The sequence below is a fragment of the Notolabrus celidotus genome, chromosome 12 (assembly GCF_009762535.1).
Source record: "Notolabrus celidotus isolate fNotCel1 chromosome 12, fNotCel1.pri, whole genome shotgun sequence".
Taxonomy (NCBI): Eukaryota; Metazoa; Chordata; class Actinopteri; order Labriformes; family Labridae; genus Notolabrus; species Notolabrus celidotus.
This window is the reverse complement of record NC_048283.1, coordinates 4,773,430-4,788,262: the sequence shown is the minus strand read 5'-3', so window position 1 is coordinate 4,788,262 and position 14,833 is coordinate 4,773,430. Positions and strand designations below refer to the sequence as shown.

General features: G+C 39.8%; 1 protein-coding gene and 1 long non-coding RNA gene across 2 annotated transcripts; one reads left to right on the top strand and one right to left on the bottom strand.

The window, feature by feature from the left end:
* Positions 1-447: 447 nt before the first annotated feature.
* On the bottom strand, positions 448-14,833 carry nek10 (NIMA-related kinase 10). Its single transcript, XM_034698532.1, has 36 exons — positions 14,437-14,833; positions 14,165-14,272; positions 13,997-14,057; positions 13,734-13,873; positions 12,548-12,643; positions 12,374-12,458; positions 12,241-12,282; positions 12,085-12,163; positions 11,888-11,961; positions 10,377-10,456; positions 10,220-10,306; positions 9,703-9,927; positions 8,914-9,053; positions 8,039-8,100; positions 7,846-7,917; positions 7,699-7,763; positions 7,441-7,543; positions 7,164-7,292; positions 6,710-6,847; positions 6,565-6,610; positions 6,358-6,479; positions 6,032-6,134; positions 5,874-5,949; positions 5,572-5,701; positions 5,427-5,497; positions 5,050-5,257; positions 4,820-4,904; positions 4,683-4,739; positions 4,370-4,415; positions 4,020-4,057; positions 3,757-3,857; positions 3,424-3,534; positions 2,608-2,713; positions 2,473-2,516; positions 2,198-2,253; positions 448-1,719 (listed from the first exon to the last, which is right to left on the bottom strand). The coding sequence occupies exons 2-36, from the start codon at positions 14,242-14,244 to the stop codon at positions 1,707-1,709; spliced, it is 3,171 nt and encodes a 1,056-aa protein (XP_034554423.1). The 5' UTR covers positions 14,245-14,272; positions 14,437-14,833; the 3' UTR covers positions 448-1,706.
* LOC117823361 lies at positions 8,914-10,831 on the top strand. The gene is made up of 2 exons (XR_004633380.1): positions 8,914-9,085; positions 10,079-10,831. It is a non-coding gene; the product is annotated as an uncharacterized LOC117823361 (long non-coding RNA).

Sequence of the window (14,833 nt, the reverse complement as noted above, 5' to 3'; positions counted from 1 at the left end):
TCTGCTTCGTCTCATTTATTATCTACAAATCTCTCAGAATACCCCGTGACACTCTAAAGAAGCTAGTTTGGGAACCACTTAACAACGTTTTTATAACTAACATACCACATTGTCATAACTGGCTTCATCTTCTGCAGATAAAATAAAAAGATAGTTGTGCAACAGATTCAAGAAAGTCAATAATGAGACTCCAAATTTGTCCCAGGAGAGGCTTAATTTCAAACAAGTAGCTACTGTTTATACTGGAAGTGTATTTTACGCTGACGAAGCCGCTGCACTTTAACCTCAGTGATGTGTTGAATGTGTTTATTTTTACATTATTGTCGTGCTACTTCTAAATAAAAGATCTAAATATTTGCACACATGCATGTTTTATCTGGCATGTTTCCCCGACAAATAATGTTTACCCTTTCTGTAATAAAGACAAATGTTCAGCACTGCATGTTGTCTGCATTAAATATTGTTTATTTAGTACATCATTTGAAACCGTCAGATTAAACAGATGAATCCCTTTTGGATCAAAGTGCATGAGAAAGTGTCCCCTCTGCTGCCCTCCACATTTCAAAATGACAGTGAAAGAACACACAGGATAAAATGCAAAAAACATTCTTCACAGGTTGCTTAAAGTGAAAATGAGGAGAGTAACTCAAAGTGCATGTGGATTTAGTTCAAGTTCAGCAAAAGGTGGTAAAAATCAAAACATTTGACCCGCTTTTATTCTTTAAGTCTGCACAAAGCTGCAGCTCTTTGAAAGTGAGGAAGTTTGGCTTGCATCCATTCAACACACGCTGCGATGTGCAGTCCTGCAGAGAGGAGTTTAAACACACAAACAGCTGAGTCTGGTCCTGAGGATTTAAAGAGCTAGAGTCAGACAAACAGAGTATCTGGAGCTGGACCTGCAGACAAACTAGTCTGAGGTTTGGTTACTTTTATACGAGGAGCTTATCGTGGACTGATCAGACAGAAAGAACTCAAATCAAGCTTCATTACAAACAAACATCTAAAGACAGTGTACGCACATTAAATAATCTTCAGAGGTTTACAGAGGAACAATTCTTTGGAATTTACACTGCTGTTTGATCAAGACGGCCATTTATATCTGATGTTAGGCGTTATCACCAAAACAATGTTGATGATTGCCTGAGAAATGTGTGGTGTGGTGGCTTTAACATGTCAGCTTCGATTTTAATGTTCAAGCTAGTATATAACAACATAACAAGCTAAGTATTGAGTTGCTGCAAGTAGCCCCTCCTCTTGAATTATTACTGGAACATGTCTTACAAACAGTATGTCTCAGATCTCTCTCAGAGACGACTGCCACCATTTCCTTAAAGGTTTGACCCAAAAAAAAACTGGGTTTGCCCCACAGGTAAATAAAAACCCTCTTCTCTGAATCTTCCGTTTGGTTTAAAGCATGAAAGTAATGCAACACAGCAGTTACACATCGGCTAATGGCATCGGTCCATCTCACTCCATGTTCTGATGGCCTGATGCCTTTTAACAGGTAAAGAATCAGCCATTAATGCACAACCAATACATCAATGCATCCCAAATTGTAGTTACATGTCAAGAAGACATGAGTTTTCCTTTTTCTTTGTGGAAGCAGGTGGATGAAAATCTTTCCACACTGCAATAAATTTCTGATTTTCCAGCTGCTGCTGTGACATCTGAGGATGAATATTGAAAGTCGTCACCACATTCCTTGATCATCTCTTCTCTCTGGGATCCAACCACAAACAGGAAACACACACAAGCATTATTAAAAATCAATATTCAGTTTTGATGTCATGATTTCTCACATTACTCATAATCCTTGACTTTTTAGACAATCCCACTTTTGTTTACAGTTTGTTCTCAGCAAACAGTTCGCCCTAGATTACAGGCGAGGCTTTAACAGCTCAGAGGGAGATGAAAAGTGAACTTATAAGACTCTGAACTCTCAAATCCCACCTCAGATGAGCTTTACGTCTTAACATTTTATAACTCAGCTATTCTGTTTTTATGTACTTTTGCACTTTGTGTTTTCAGGCTTGTGCAGCACTTTGGTCATCTGAGACTGTTCTTAAATGTGCTTTAGAAATAAACTGTTATTGAACTTGACTAATGATTGAAAAGTACATTAGCTCCAACACACTGATGGTAACTGACTGAACTTTAGGTGTCTGGTGTTTGACAGATGAGTAAATGTTCAGGTCACCTGGAGTTTGATGCCTCGTAGTAGCTGTTTTCCTCCAGCAGCTCCTCAATGATCGCCTGAGAGAGTATATGGTACAGGGAATGACATTACAAGATGTTCAATATGACCATAAAGAAATTAAAGATCCTTGTACCAAATTAAATACAGCTACAGAATTTGGTCTAAGGCTAAGTTACTGTCCTGGTTATGGCTTCTAAAAATTGTACGATAAAAGAATGTAGTAATGGTAAGAGGGGGACTTCAACACAACTCCAACCGTCATCATATAAACTGACCTGCATCTGCTGATAGGTGACTCCATCTTTGAGATTCCCATCACCTGCGAGAAAGAGAACAAACAGATCTTTCTATATTAAAAGTTTAACATCAAGGTATGAATTTACTTCAGTGACTGAGGTGAAAACTCTTACCTGTGTGGTCAGCAGTGTTGGGGTTTTCACTGAAGTGTTGGACCAGAGGCCACCAATCTGAAGTGGTGGAGCCAAACTCCATCAGGTCTGGAGAGGCCTGGAGGAGCTACAGAGCAGAAAGGAGATTCTTGGTTAAGGACGACTCTCTTGTTGTAGATTAGTTTTGTATTTTCTTAGATTTCCTGTTTTATTTTGTTTTCTTACTTCTGTTTCTTGGTTAAGTCTATTGTGCTTCCTGTTTTATTTTGTAGTTCTTGATCCCTGTGTGTCTGGTTTAGTTTTACTTCCTGCCCTTGTGTGTGTTTCCCTCCACTTTAATTACCCTCATTAGTTTCACCTGGGTCCACACCTGTTGCTCGTTACCTGGTGTTTATTTAGTCCCTGTGTTTCTGGTTCATTACATCCTTGCATGTGTTCCATGCACAGACCTACTTCCAGTGCTCCTCGACAGTTGTTGGATTTAATTTGTTTGGACTTTTTAAGTACGTTTTTGTTTCATCTTTTGTTAATAAATCTCATTCTGCATGTGGGTACTCCTCCTTGTTTTACATCTCACTTGACATGAGCTAATTTTCTTTATTTTAATGAAGGCTTCATGTGCTCTTGTATCTGATAAATATGCACAGAGTACTTCAGAAATGTCAGGAAGACTTTGATGGTAATATAATCTGATTCAAGCTGAAATCAAGCTTCTTTCAACCCAAATGTCTTGTTCCAGCAACTCATTTGTTCCCAGCTTCATTTTGGGGTGTTCGTTGGACAGAATAAGCAAACTAACTTGCACTTTAGTTCAGACTGTTTGTGGATCATACAAACCTTGCTGAGCTCCCCCTTCAGGTTGTACGGATCGCTCCCGCTGTGGAACAGAGACTTTTTAAACCGTTCGATGAGACGTCGTTTGATGTTGTGGTATGGGGATGGAGGAAGCTGGAAAAACAGGGAATGTCAAACCTTCATATAACAGATAATTATGTTTTATCACTAATTTTATGAGATTAGCAAAAGGTTAATACCCAAGTGTCTTTTATAATCATAAAAGTAATGTCTATCAGTTTGGTTAGACCCTCTTTATAAATATTACTGACTGAAGTTAATGTGATAAGAACACATATCTAAACAGATGTAGGGAATGCTGTCCTTTTACTGTACCTGAGTGATGAAGATGATTTTGTGCAGCTGCACGAGGAGTCTCTGAATGGGGTCATCAATCTGCCGGAGCTTCTTCTGAGAGACGCAGATCCCTGCTGACACTGAGGGAAGAGCAAAAACACACACACACAGACTGAGGCTAAATAAACAACATTGACCTATTTTACATAAAACTCCTCAGATATAGGTTAATTATGCATTTATATCTAGATTTAAGTGATGTGTCATAACTTATTTTGTCATGATATTTGAGGCAAAGGTACCTGGTCTGGGTTTGATCTGTGCAGTGGTGTGATCCTCGCTGAAAGACGGAAGATTGAAAGAACAGATCATTAAATGTGATAAGATACAGCATGACTTAAATGCCCAGGGTCACATCCTTCTTAACCAGTCACCTAAATAAACAAGATTTCAAATTGGGACATCATTTCATTTGATATCAACAAACGTCTTTAAATTTTCTTTGTATCTCAAAGCTTTTTTCAGTCTTATGTTCTGTTTTTAACATAGATAATCCATGTCACTGTGCAGCATATTTAACTCATCTGACAGCAATGAAGCTCTGGATGAATTTCTCATGACCACACAGAAATAAGTGACATTTTTCACTCACCTGGATGCAGTTTGGTCAGGTGTAATACAGGCCCTGGACTTTAATCCTTTCAATAAACAAAGCAATCCAAGAGATCAAATCATGACAAATTCACATCACAGGGAATCAAGCAAACTTAAAATCAGGGCTGTCAGCATTAATGCATGAATCACCATCAACTAAGGTAAAAAATGAACATGCTAATTGCTATTTAGACACCATAGTTAAGCTGCCACAGTGTCTTCTTGCTTCCTGCCGCCACTTTGACACACTTTTGCTGCAGTGAAGTGTTTTACTTTTCATGCACTGAGTGACTAATTTAAGGGAATCTTACCGTGGTGTTTCCCTGTGAGGGCATCACATGATTCAACTTCACCATCCAAAGCATCATCTGAAGACACACACATGAAACTATTTATAACACGTTACAACTTTAATGTCAAAGTTCTCTAAGTCTGTGTGAAGTCTGACCGTGTTTGATTTTCAGCTCGCTGTGGTTCAAAGTGCAGGCTGCAGAAAAGCGTGGAGTCGGGGTTTCGTTCATCAAGGCTTGCTCCTGCAAAAAAACAGGATGTATTTAAAAATTCATAGCAAAAATAACAAGAGCGCTTCAATATTTCATTAGAGCATGTGTGAACAACAAGAAGTTTAAACTATGTAGTCCCTCATAAAACCCTGTTGAGTTTTAGATTCTAGTCTACCTGACACAGGTCTGAGTGACAGCAGTCCGTTCTGCTTCGTTGCCTTTCCACAAAGTACTTCTGCGCTCGTTTCCTGTCTCTCTCTGCTCTCCTCTCCAGTGCATTCTGGGAAGTGAAGAGTCCATCCATCAGCCTCATCATGAGGTCAGAGATCCTGGAGCTGACGTCCACGATGTCCGGGCGCTGGTCTGCATCTGGACTCAAACACCTGACAGGAAGTCACATGACAGCACAGCAAGAGGGATGAGTGATTTAACGTCTATTTCAAAAGTTTTGGCTTCAAAACTTAAAACTAAGGGATCTTTTAAATTTAGATACTCCATCTGTGCTTCAGATGCAACAACACTTCAAAACAAGTCATTTAAAAATACCCTCACCATCTGATCATCTCTGTGAGTCTCTCTGAGAATGCCCCGTCTTTGATTGGCTCATAGTCAGCCTCGACGATCTGAGACAATAAGAGGAAAATAATATTCAGATTCAACAGGGGGAAAACATTTAAACAGTGTGTTATTTTGAAACCTTGCTGGCCAGCGACAGCATGTTGCTGCTGTAGAAAGGAGGCTGTAAAGCTGCCATCTGGTAGAGGATACAGCCCAAAGCCCAGACGTCGGCTTTCTCTCCGTACGGCTCGCTCTTCACAACCTCTGGGCTGAAACACACAAAAATAAAGGGACCTCACGTCATGATGTATTCGTCTCTGACAAACCCTTTCACCACTAGACCTCACATTAAAGCTCCTGTGGGGAGGTTTTTTACTGGTAATGAAACAGACTGAGATTAATACATATCAGCTGCTGGATGCTCAAGACGTATTTCCTCACCAGGAGTAAAGGATGGTGCCGACCACTGACGTTAGCTTGCTGTTCTCCTGTTTCTGCTTTGCCAGGCCAAAGTCAGCTGCAGGCAGAGAAAAGACACAAGGTTAACTTTTATAATAAGACGAGGCAGCATGAGTGGAAAGCCTTGAATCCACACTCACTGATGGTGACTTTGTCCTTTTCTCCAAGCATGATGTTGTTTGGCGTGAGGTCTCTGTGGACTATCCTCTTTTCCTTGTGAAGGTACCTCAATGCAAGACACATCTAAGACAACATGGAGGCAATCAGTTTGTAGTTAAGTTACAAGATGAGAGACTCAGATGTTTTCATGCTGACTTTGTTAATGATGCTCATTCAGAAGTGTTGTTACTGAAGTCCAGGACACAGACTCTGTAGGGGACACTTTGGATGACCCGCTCAAAAGGCAACAAATCTTCCAAAGTAAGATATTTGTTTTCCCAAACAGCTAGATTTGAAGTTTATTTACCTGTATGAAGACATTCCAGATTCTGTCCTCTGTGAACTCCTGCTGCTTCTCCCTCAGCGAGTTGAAGTGTTCAGCCAGCGGCACGCCCTCGATCAGCTCCATCACGATGTACAGCCTCTCACCTGAAACAGTAGCACCTCTTGTTGTTGGATCATTCTTTCCTTACCGTGATTCTGGAGAGAGCTGTTTAAAGAATGTTATCCTCACCTTCCAAGAATGTCTTGTAATATTTAACAACATTCGGATGTGACATCTAGAAAAGAAGAAACATGCAAACAGCATGAAATATGGCTGCACACGCTCAGAATGGTAATACATTAAGATTTGAACGATTCAAAGTGAAACTGTGTGCCTGTTCTTTGATGATTGAAAGCTCAGAGATGATTTTCTCCACGTTGCTGTCTCTGGACTTCTTGTCGTTGCCAAACACCGGGTTATGAAGGTTCACCTCCTTCAGAGCCAGCAGGTTCTGACCACTCTGCTTTCGGACCTGTCATTGAGTAGAATAATCAGAACCAATAACACTTAGTGTAAACCACCTCATGCACTTTTGGGGCTTATTTTTGGCGTTATTGATAGGACAGCCGAAGAGAGACAGGAAACATGGGGAGTAGAGAGTGGGGGGAAGACATGCAGCAAATGGTTGCAGCTGGGAGCCGAACTGGCAAACTCTGGGACGAGGACTATAGCCTCTGTCTGTGGGGTGCTTAGACCGCTAGTTTCACCACCGAACACACTTTTGCACGAAGATGAAGAGATCTTTAAATAAACATGAATGCAGATGCCGTCAGTTTCGGGACTCATACCTTAAAGACACTCCCAAAGGCCCCGGTACCCAGGTGGTCCAGTATGGAGTAACCATTGATGACCTTAAGGGGAGGGCGGTTCTGGTCCACAGTGTCAATGCTCTCTCTGAGACTGTCCAGCTCCTCTTGCTGCGTCATAAAACACAGAGTTAAAGAAACCTCTTTGTCACCCATATGTTTATCTATCCCCCCACAGACCACAGAACAGTAATACTTCCTTTAATCTAACACCCATAAACCATATAAATAAACTGATCTATTTATAAACCTCTCTTACAGTGTAGAGTGAAACTTTGGTTTGCAGTCCCTCATAGACCGCAAGGTCTCGAACATAATGTCCAACATCAATAAACATCTCAAAGAGGTCTGTGGGAAAGAGTCTGAAAGGAGGAAGGATTACATAACGGCATCAGAGAACATTTAAAGAGACATTTTTCCAAAACAGAGAACCAGAAGCTGCAAAACAGAAACAGCTTATGCATGACAAGAACTGGATGTTTTAATGATGTTCTTTCTCAAGTAAAAAAAGTTTCACCTCTTAAATAAATGTCTGTTTCTTTCCACGCTGAAGAGAAACCTGAGGGTCCGAAACACATAGCACTGCAGATACACAAACAAATGAGTTAGCCTCTGCTGGTTTTAACAGCTTCATCCATTCATCATTCTATTATATAATGCTTACCTGTAGAGATGTGAGCTTTGGTCCTGAGTTTTGCTGCAAAATAAGCTTTGCAATGATGTAGACCCCGTTTTCCTGAGAAAGGAATATCATAGGAACAGAAGACATGTTTGAAAATGTTTCATATGTATTGTTATTTTTCCTAAAGGTGGACTTTGTGCTTAATGATTTCCATTTTCTGAACTGTCTCCCTTACCAGCACAATGTGGTGAGCAGATGTGTCATCCAGACTAAGCTCAGTCAAAACTGTGCAGCAGGCTGGACAAGAGATTAAAAGGAGATGTGTATTAATTTAAGATCTCTTAAATGCGACCTGATCGTCTCAGAGAGAGATCAAGACATCTGTGGATATTCACAAGACACTCCTCAAACTACAAGAAGAGATGAAACAAGAATCACTGAAATACTGACACATTCAGACTGCAGAAGATTATCTAATGATACTTATTTGGACAGTGAGACAAAACCTCCATCACCCATTTTAGTTGTGTTTATTTTTTGTGGCTTCAAACATTAAGAAACAGAAAACTGAGAAGCATTTCCTCAAAAATTCAGAGCTCTTGAGTCACGTCTCAGAGGTCTGGGTTCTCACTACAGGAACAAATTGTTTACATTCTCAGCCACTGATAAGTCTCCTCTGGGATGGCAATTTACAGTAAAGAATTTCAAACCATCTTTCATTATCAACACATCCAAACTGCACTGCATGATTTAAAACTTCTTAGAAATCCTTTAGAAAACTCAATATTTTCTGTGCAGTATGTGATAAGTTCTAAAGTTCCAGACCAAGTGCAGACCTGCAGTGTTGAAAAATGAAGCCAATGCAGAAGTGCAAAAGACTGCAGTTCCCAAAGTGTCCACTTGAGGCTGACTAACCCAGGAATCTACATTAGGTCTCATGTTAACATGCCTATTCTGCCCCTGCAGATTATAAAATTTTTAAAGCCTGGCCCCAAAGCTTAAGTTTTCTCTTGGCGCCCTCCATCATTTAGCTTCATAATGTATTTTCAGGAATCAATAGGAGACGTCACAGAGACTGCATCTGTGTTTTATACAGGCTATGATCCTGACCTGACTGTAGGGCCATGATGTTGTCTGCCTCCTCCTGCAGGCTGAGCTCCTCTCTGATGTGCTCTCTCTGGATGCGGCCGGCTGCATTAGCACTGGAGAGCGTCTCGATGGATGAACGGTCAGAGACATACGGCCTGTCGCTGCAAGACATCACATCACCTCACTTTATATTGTAAATATAACGTTCTTGGTCATTTACACAAAGTTTAAAACTACAAACTCCTTTTTAAGGCTGGATGCTCAAGTGCATCCTCCATTACTAGTAGTTTAAATCCTTGAAGGTAAAGCTGAGGTATATCATTTTTATGTGTGATGCTTTTAGGGCTAAAACTGACAGCAACCAGTACATTTCATTTAGCAGACTTTTGATTTCTTTGTTAATCTGATATGGATTTAGCACATTCATGAGATCAGTGCATACATGTAGAACGAAAACATGGCACAGTTTGAGAACAAGCTAGCCTTACATATGGTATGTTTTGTTGTATGTAAGAGTAGAAATTTGAACCTTTCTCACTTTACACTGCCGCAACTTACAATTGTACAAACATTAAGTTTAAGGACTCACATGAGACACACAGAAAGAGAAGAATATTTGAAAATGATTCTGCAGAAACTGTAGAAGTCTCTTGATCCTACAATTCCCATGATGCAGCTTGCAAAAAATGTGTCTATGCAAAAGTTGGTATCGCAAGTGTTCTATTCTTATGTTGCATGATGTTGGTGTAGCATCCCTTTAAAACTTGAAATAACTTCAACACTAAAGCTCAGTGTCTCAGTGCCACAAACCTGCTGAGCAGACGGAGCAGCTGCTGCACCCCGCCCCAGCTCCTGATCTCTGCTCTGGTGTCAGCATCCTCGCAGAGCTGGACCAGGACCCAGGCCACGCTCCACAACAGCTTCAGGTGCTGACTGTGCAGCAGGCTCAGCAGCACCGGCAGACCCTCCAGCCCCCTCACCTGGTCCCTGACCTGTCTCACCGGGGACAAGAGCCTCAACAGCTCTGCACTCATTCTGGTGAAAACATCACAATCACTTTACTTGTTTGTATCTTTTTTTCAAATTGTGTTTGCTGCTAGTTTATCAATTGAATCTAATTATCCTTTCTTGGCTGCACTTTAAAGTTTTAAAGGGTCCTAAATTCAATCTGTTTGTTTACTTTCAGATAAGAGGAGTTAGGAGACGAGCCAAAACAAGACAGGACTTCATCCGTTTGCCTATTTTAAGTATATTTTTAGAATGAGTAAATGGGGAAATGTTTCCACAACATGTGAGACAGACGGAGACAAACATGTCAGCAACTGACCTCTTTGACAGCAGGTCATATTCTTGCAGTATTACAAGCAGGTTCTCCACGATCTGTAGCTGACCAATCTCCTCCTTGCACTCTGGGCTGCAGAAGAAAAATATCTTTGCAACAGACGAAATCGAGACTTCATTAAATGCTTGAAGTATTTTATTACCTCTCTGCCAGAGTGGTGAGGGCCAGCAGGGCTCCCAGCAGCACACTGCTGTCTGTTGTGGAGAGAAGCTTCACCAGGGTCTACGAATCATTCATTTCATTAGAAAGCAAAATTCACTTTCAACCGATAAACATAGAAGAAACAGAGACTCTTTTCCTCATATTTAAAGACAACATTCTTCTAACTCGGAGCGTGAAAGCAATGCCATGACCCTTCTTTAGGACTGTCGTTCATTTATTTGATGACTGAGAGTTAATGCCTGCAAATGCAAAGTTTATTCAACAAAGTTTGCAGCAATACTGACATTTAAACCAAGTTTAGAGCAGAAATATCAGACTCAGCATCTGATCGATTTGTTCACTGTTCTCTAATTTTTTCTGAAATCTTGTCTGAGATGAATTTCATTGTAATCCCTCCATTAGATTAATAAATATCCTGGGCATACATTTTCAAAACTTTAGTCTGATTATTGCATAACCTTTACAAAAACTCAAATGATTCTCATTAAATTTCATGGCAATAGATTAATCAAATTATTATGTGTACCTCTATCCTCTTTATACCTAATAATGGCCCTGGTGTAAAGGTCAGGAGTTACAAAACATTTGGATTTATTACTGAGGGTAGCTTTAATGGAAATCCCTCACAACTCCTTCCTCTCTGTTGTGGATAAGGAGATTCTTCACTTTGTGAAGCTGGAGAGAATCCGACACTTAGTGAGAGGCTCCCTGAAGGAATTTCACAGGATGTGGGACTTGTCCTTTAAGTATCTGCAGGAGCTGGACCTCTCTGAGATCCCTGATTAGGTGATATTTTATTTTGGCAATTTTCAAAAGTGATGCTGAGGGTGGCAGAGTGACCAATAACAATTTATTGATTTATTCTTAATTATTTTTTATGTTATTTATGTTATTTTATTTTTTTATTTTTGTATTTATTTACTTCTTTATTTATGTACTTCTTTATTTTGCTGTTTATTTGTACATATATTAATTTGTATACACTTCTCTATATCATTTACATTTGAATATAATCTGTTCTGTTGTTGTTGTTGTTGTTGTTGTTGTTGTTGTTGTTGTTGTTGTTGTTGTTGTTGTTGTTGTTGTGTGTCACTGTCTGTGGGCTGTCTTGGTTTTGGGTTGTTCACATTTAACAAAATGTCAACAAACATATCTGTGAAAAGATTTACTACTAAGGGTGGTAACTTATAGTGCAAATTTAGTGTAAAAGAAAGGGATTTCTGTCATTGGTATAATGTGCAAAGTCTGTAACTATAACATAAAGGCAGATATAAATGAAATACATCAATTTAAATGTGAAAAAATGTAATAAAAATTTGCTATTTTAGCCCATAACACACATCACGTTTTGTGGGGCAGTTAGTGAGTCACCAGTAGTGTATGACTCCTCAGCCTCAACAGGAATGACTTCATGTTATGGCACTAAGTTAGTCTCAGACATGGATATGAATTAAAAACAAACAGATAGCATTAACTTGACTTATCACTCACCCTGTGAGCGCCGCTCTGGATAACACAGACTCTTTGAGTCTCAGCAGCAGCAGCAGACAGCTTCTGAAACATGTCTGCAGATCAAACAACAAAGACTGCGCTGATGAAAGCACACACACAATCCCTCATACTATCAGTGCCTTACTCTACAATCTCTCATGCTATCAGTGCCTCTTTAATACCTTCAGGTTACTCACATGTCATTGTGACCAGCTTCTGCCCTGCGAACGCCTGCTCCCCACATGATATATACAGGGCAGCAACAGACTCCATGTACTGAGGAGAAACAGAGCAGCAGTGAGGATGATATCAGATTTATGATAACTGAAAACATGTGAGAAACAAGCCTTTACCCTCGCGAGTGAATTGATGCCTTGGAGCTGATGGAGGATTTTCTAAGAAGTAGTGAAGATGAATGAGTTTACAAAAAGGAAGTATTCATAAAATGCACAATAAACAGTAAGAATAAACTCTGTTGAGTTGTACCTGATGCTGGGGATCTCTGATGAGTAATCTCAGGCATATCAGGACTCTTAGGACAGACTCAGGTGGTGCATGATCGATCCATTCACTAAAGAGTGAGTTTATATTGTGAGTCAGGTATGAGCATTGTGTACTTTGAAGATATTGAACAGTAAAATGCGGTAAATATTGATTTACCTGCAGAGTCGGTTCTTGACCAAACATGTAAGGATGTCAGAGAACAGTGTGTGCAGAGCGTGGCTGCTGAAGGATCTTTGGTCTCTGTATGTGATGCTGAAATATGATCGTGCATGACATGCATTCAAATATTACAGACTGTATGAATGTTCAGCAAGTAAAAAAACATAAGAACTTCTATGATAACATCCTTCACATCTACTGAGTGTGTCAGGACCCTTTTAACAACCAATTGAGGTATTTCATTTATCATAAAATGGACAACATAACACAGGTTGTATCGGCCATAAGAGATCAGTATATTTCTAACTCCTGACTTTATTTTTAGCACAATAATTTCTGCTTTCTGCTAAATGTTATGTGTCAAAAACAAAGTATTCACATGACTTGTTTACTTGTTTTTTGATCATATTATTTGTGATTTACGTCAAAACTGGGACATTTCTGACTATTTTAATTGCAAAGGTTATGCTCATCTGCTTGAATCTAGACAATGGTTAACCAACTAGATATTACTCTACTTTTGTTTGATTTAAAACCGACTTAAAGCTGCTGTTGGTTGTCCTGGAACAAACATCAGTTCAGGGAGAGATTTTGAATGTCAACACTACTCCCCCACACCAGATTTCCCTCTCACTACACCCCTCTCCCTCCCTATGCTCCTGTAAGCCCAACCCACAAACAAATCATAGGGCACACTCAATCAGAACAATGTAGGAGGACCAATTAGGAGATTGATTCTGATTGGTCAGAGCTGACGGGAGCGATTGGAATTTATAGATTGCTGGATACAGAGGCAGAGGAAAACACAGAGATCTCGCCATAATCTCAAAATACCTCACTTATTAATGGCTGTTGATGAGTGTTATGACTTTTGACTAAACACACCACAAAATAAGTATCATTTTTTTACCCCAGAGAGAAAAAATGATTGCTTGCTTCAGTTCTAAAACTTGGATTTTATGATAACATTTTCAGCAAAATTCAAATAGTGTAGTTTGGAAAATATGGGCTGCAATGGAACTTAGATCATATAAAAATGTGCATTTCTGGACATTGAAGTGTTAATTTAACCCTTTAAAACCATCATACTGTACATTACACAGCTTATTGTTGTGTGTTTTTGTCCCAAGAACACAACATTTCAGATGCCATGGATAAAAGTTGCACAATTTAGATTGAAAACCTGAATTTCTCCAGCTCAGCAGCTTCACTGTTGACTTCGCCCCCACTCTTCAGTCTGTTGTTGTCTTTTGGAGAATGCGGGCCTTGAGATCTGCTGGCTCCACTGCTGCGTACTGCTTTACTGTGACTCAGCGCTGCCACCTGCAACACAGAGAGTCTCATACCACAATATCTCACAGGCCTGAAGAAACATGAGCTGGTCTGTATCGTTATCAAAACGTCTAGACACAGTCCTTCAGCGTGGCGTCATTTGTTGTCTTTCACCTCTTGTCTGGGGCTCCTTTTGGCAAGCAGGGACTGAAGCCTCCTGAGATCATTAGATTCCCTAGAAAACAGAGTTATCAGGTGATTTGTTTTTGGAGGAATCTCATATTGAACTTCAATATTGAACAGACTGATTTTTATCTGTGAATAGGGGATGGTATGGCTTACTTGCTCTGGCTTCCTCTGGATTTCAGGGGTTGTTTTTCTCCTTGTCTGACTTTTTTAACAGGATTGGACATTTTCAGCATTTGTTTCCATGAGTCACCTGTGGTTCAACTGCAGATATTTAAGCACAGAGTTACTTTTTAAAATATAACACAAGTAAAATGACTATCTTCTGATGTGAGAGCATAGACTGTAAATAAAAAATGTGAGAGCTGTATATATTTTATACTTTTGTCTGAAAGAAGCTTTAAAAGGACAACCCTGCTGTCTCTTACCCTTCCTCCAACATAGAAACGAGCAACAGGTAGTTAATCTGGCCTGTCATATACGATGTTTGCCTTTTAAAACATCCCAATTCTTAAAGATAGCCGACAGTCCTAGTTTCTCTTCCTGAAACACTCCTCACATTAGCAAATAAGAGAAGACAAAACAAAGACCTGCTGCATTTTTAACCAATCTACGCCATCAGTACTATGGAGTGTCTGTTTCCATGGCTACAATAGACGCTTTTCGCATTTCCTCACAGCAGGTATTTCGACGCAGGAATGTCATACAGCAGGTTATCTTCGAGACAAAATCCTCCATAACTCAAAACTCACATTGTAAATGTATTTTTAAATTGACAAAAGGGACAAAAAAAAATGTGTTTGAAATCAATAAACTCTGAAACGT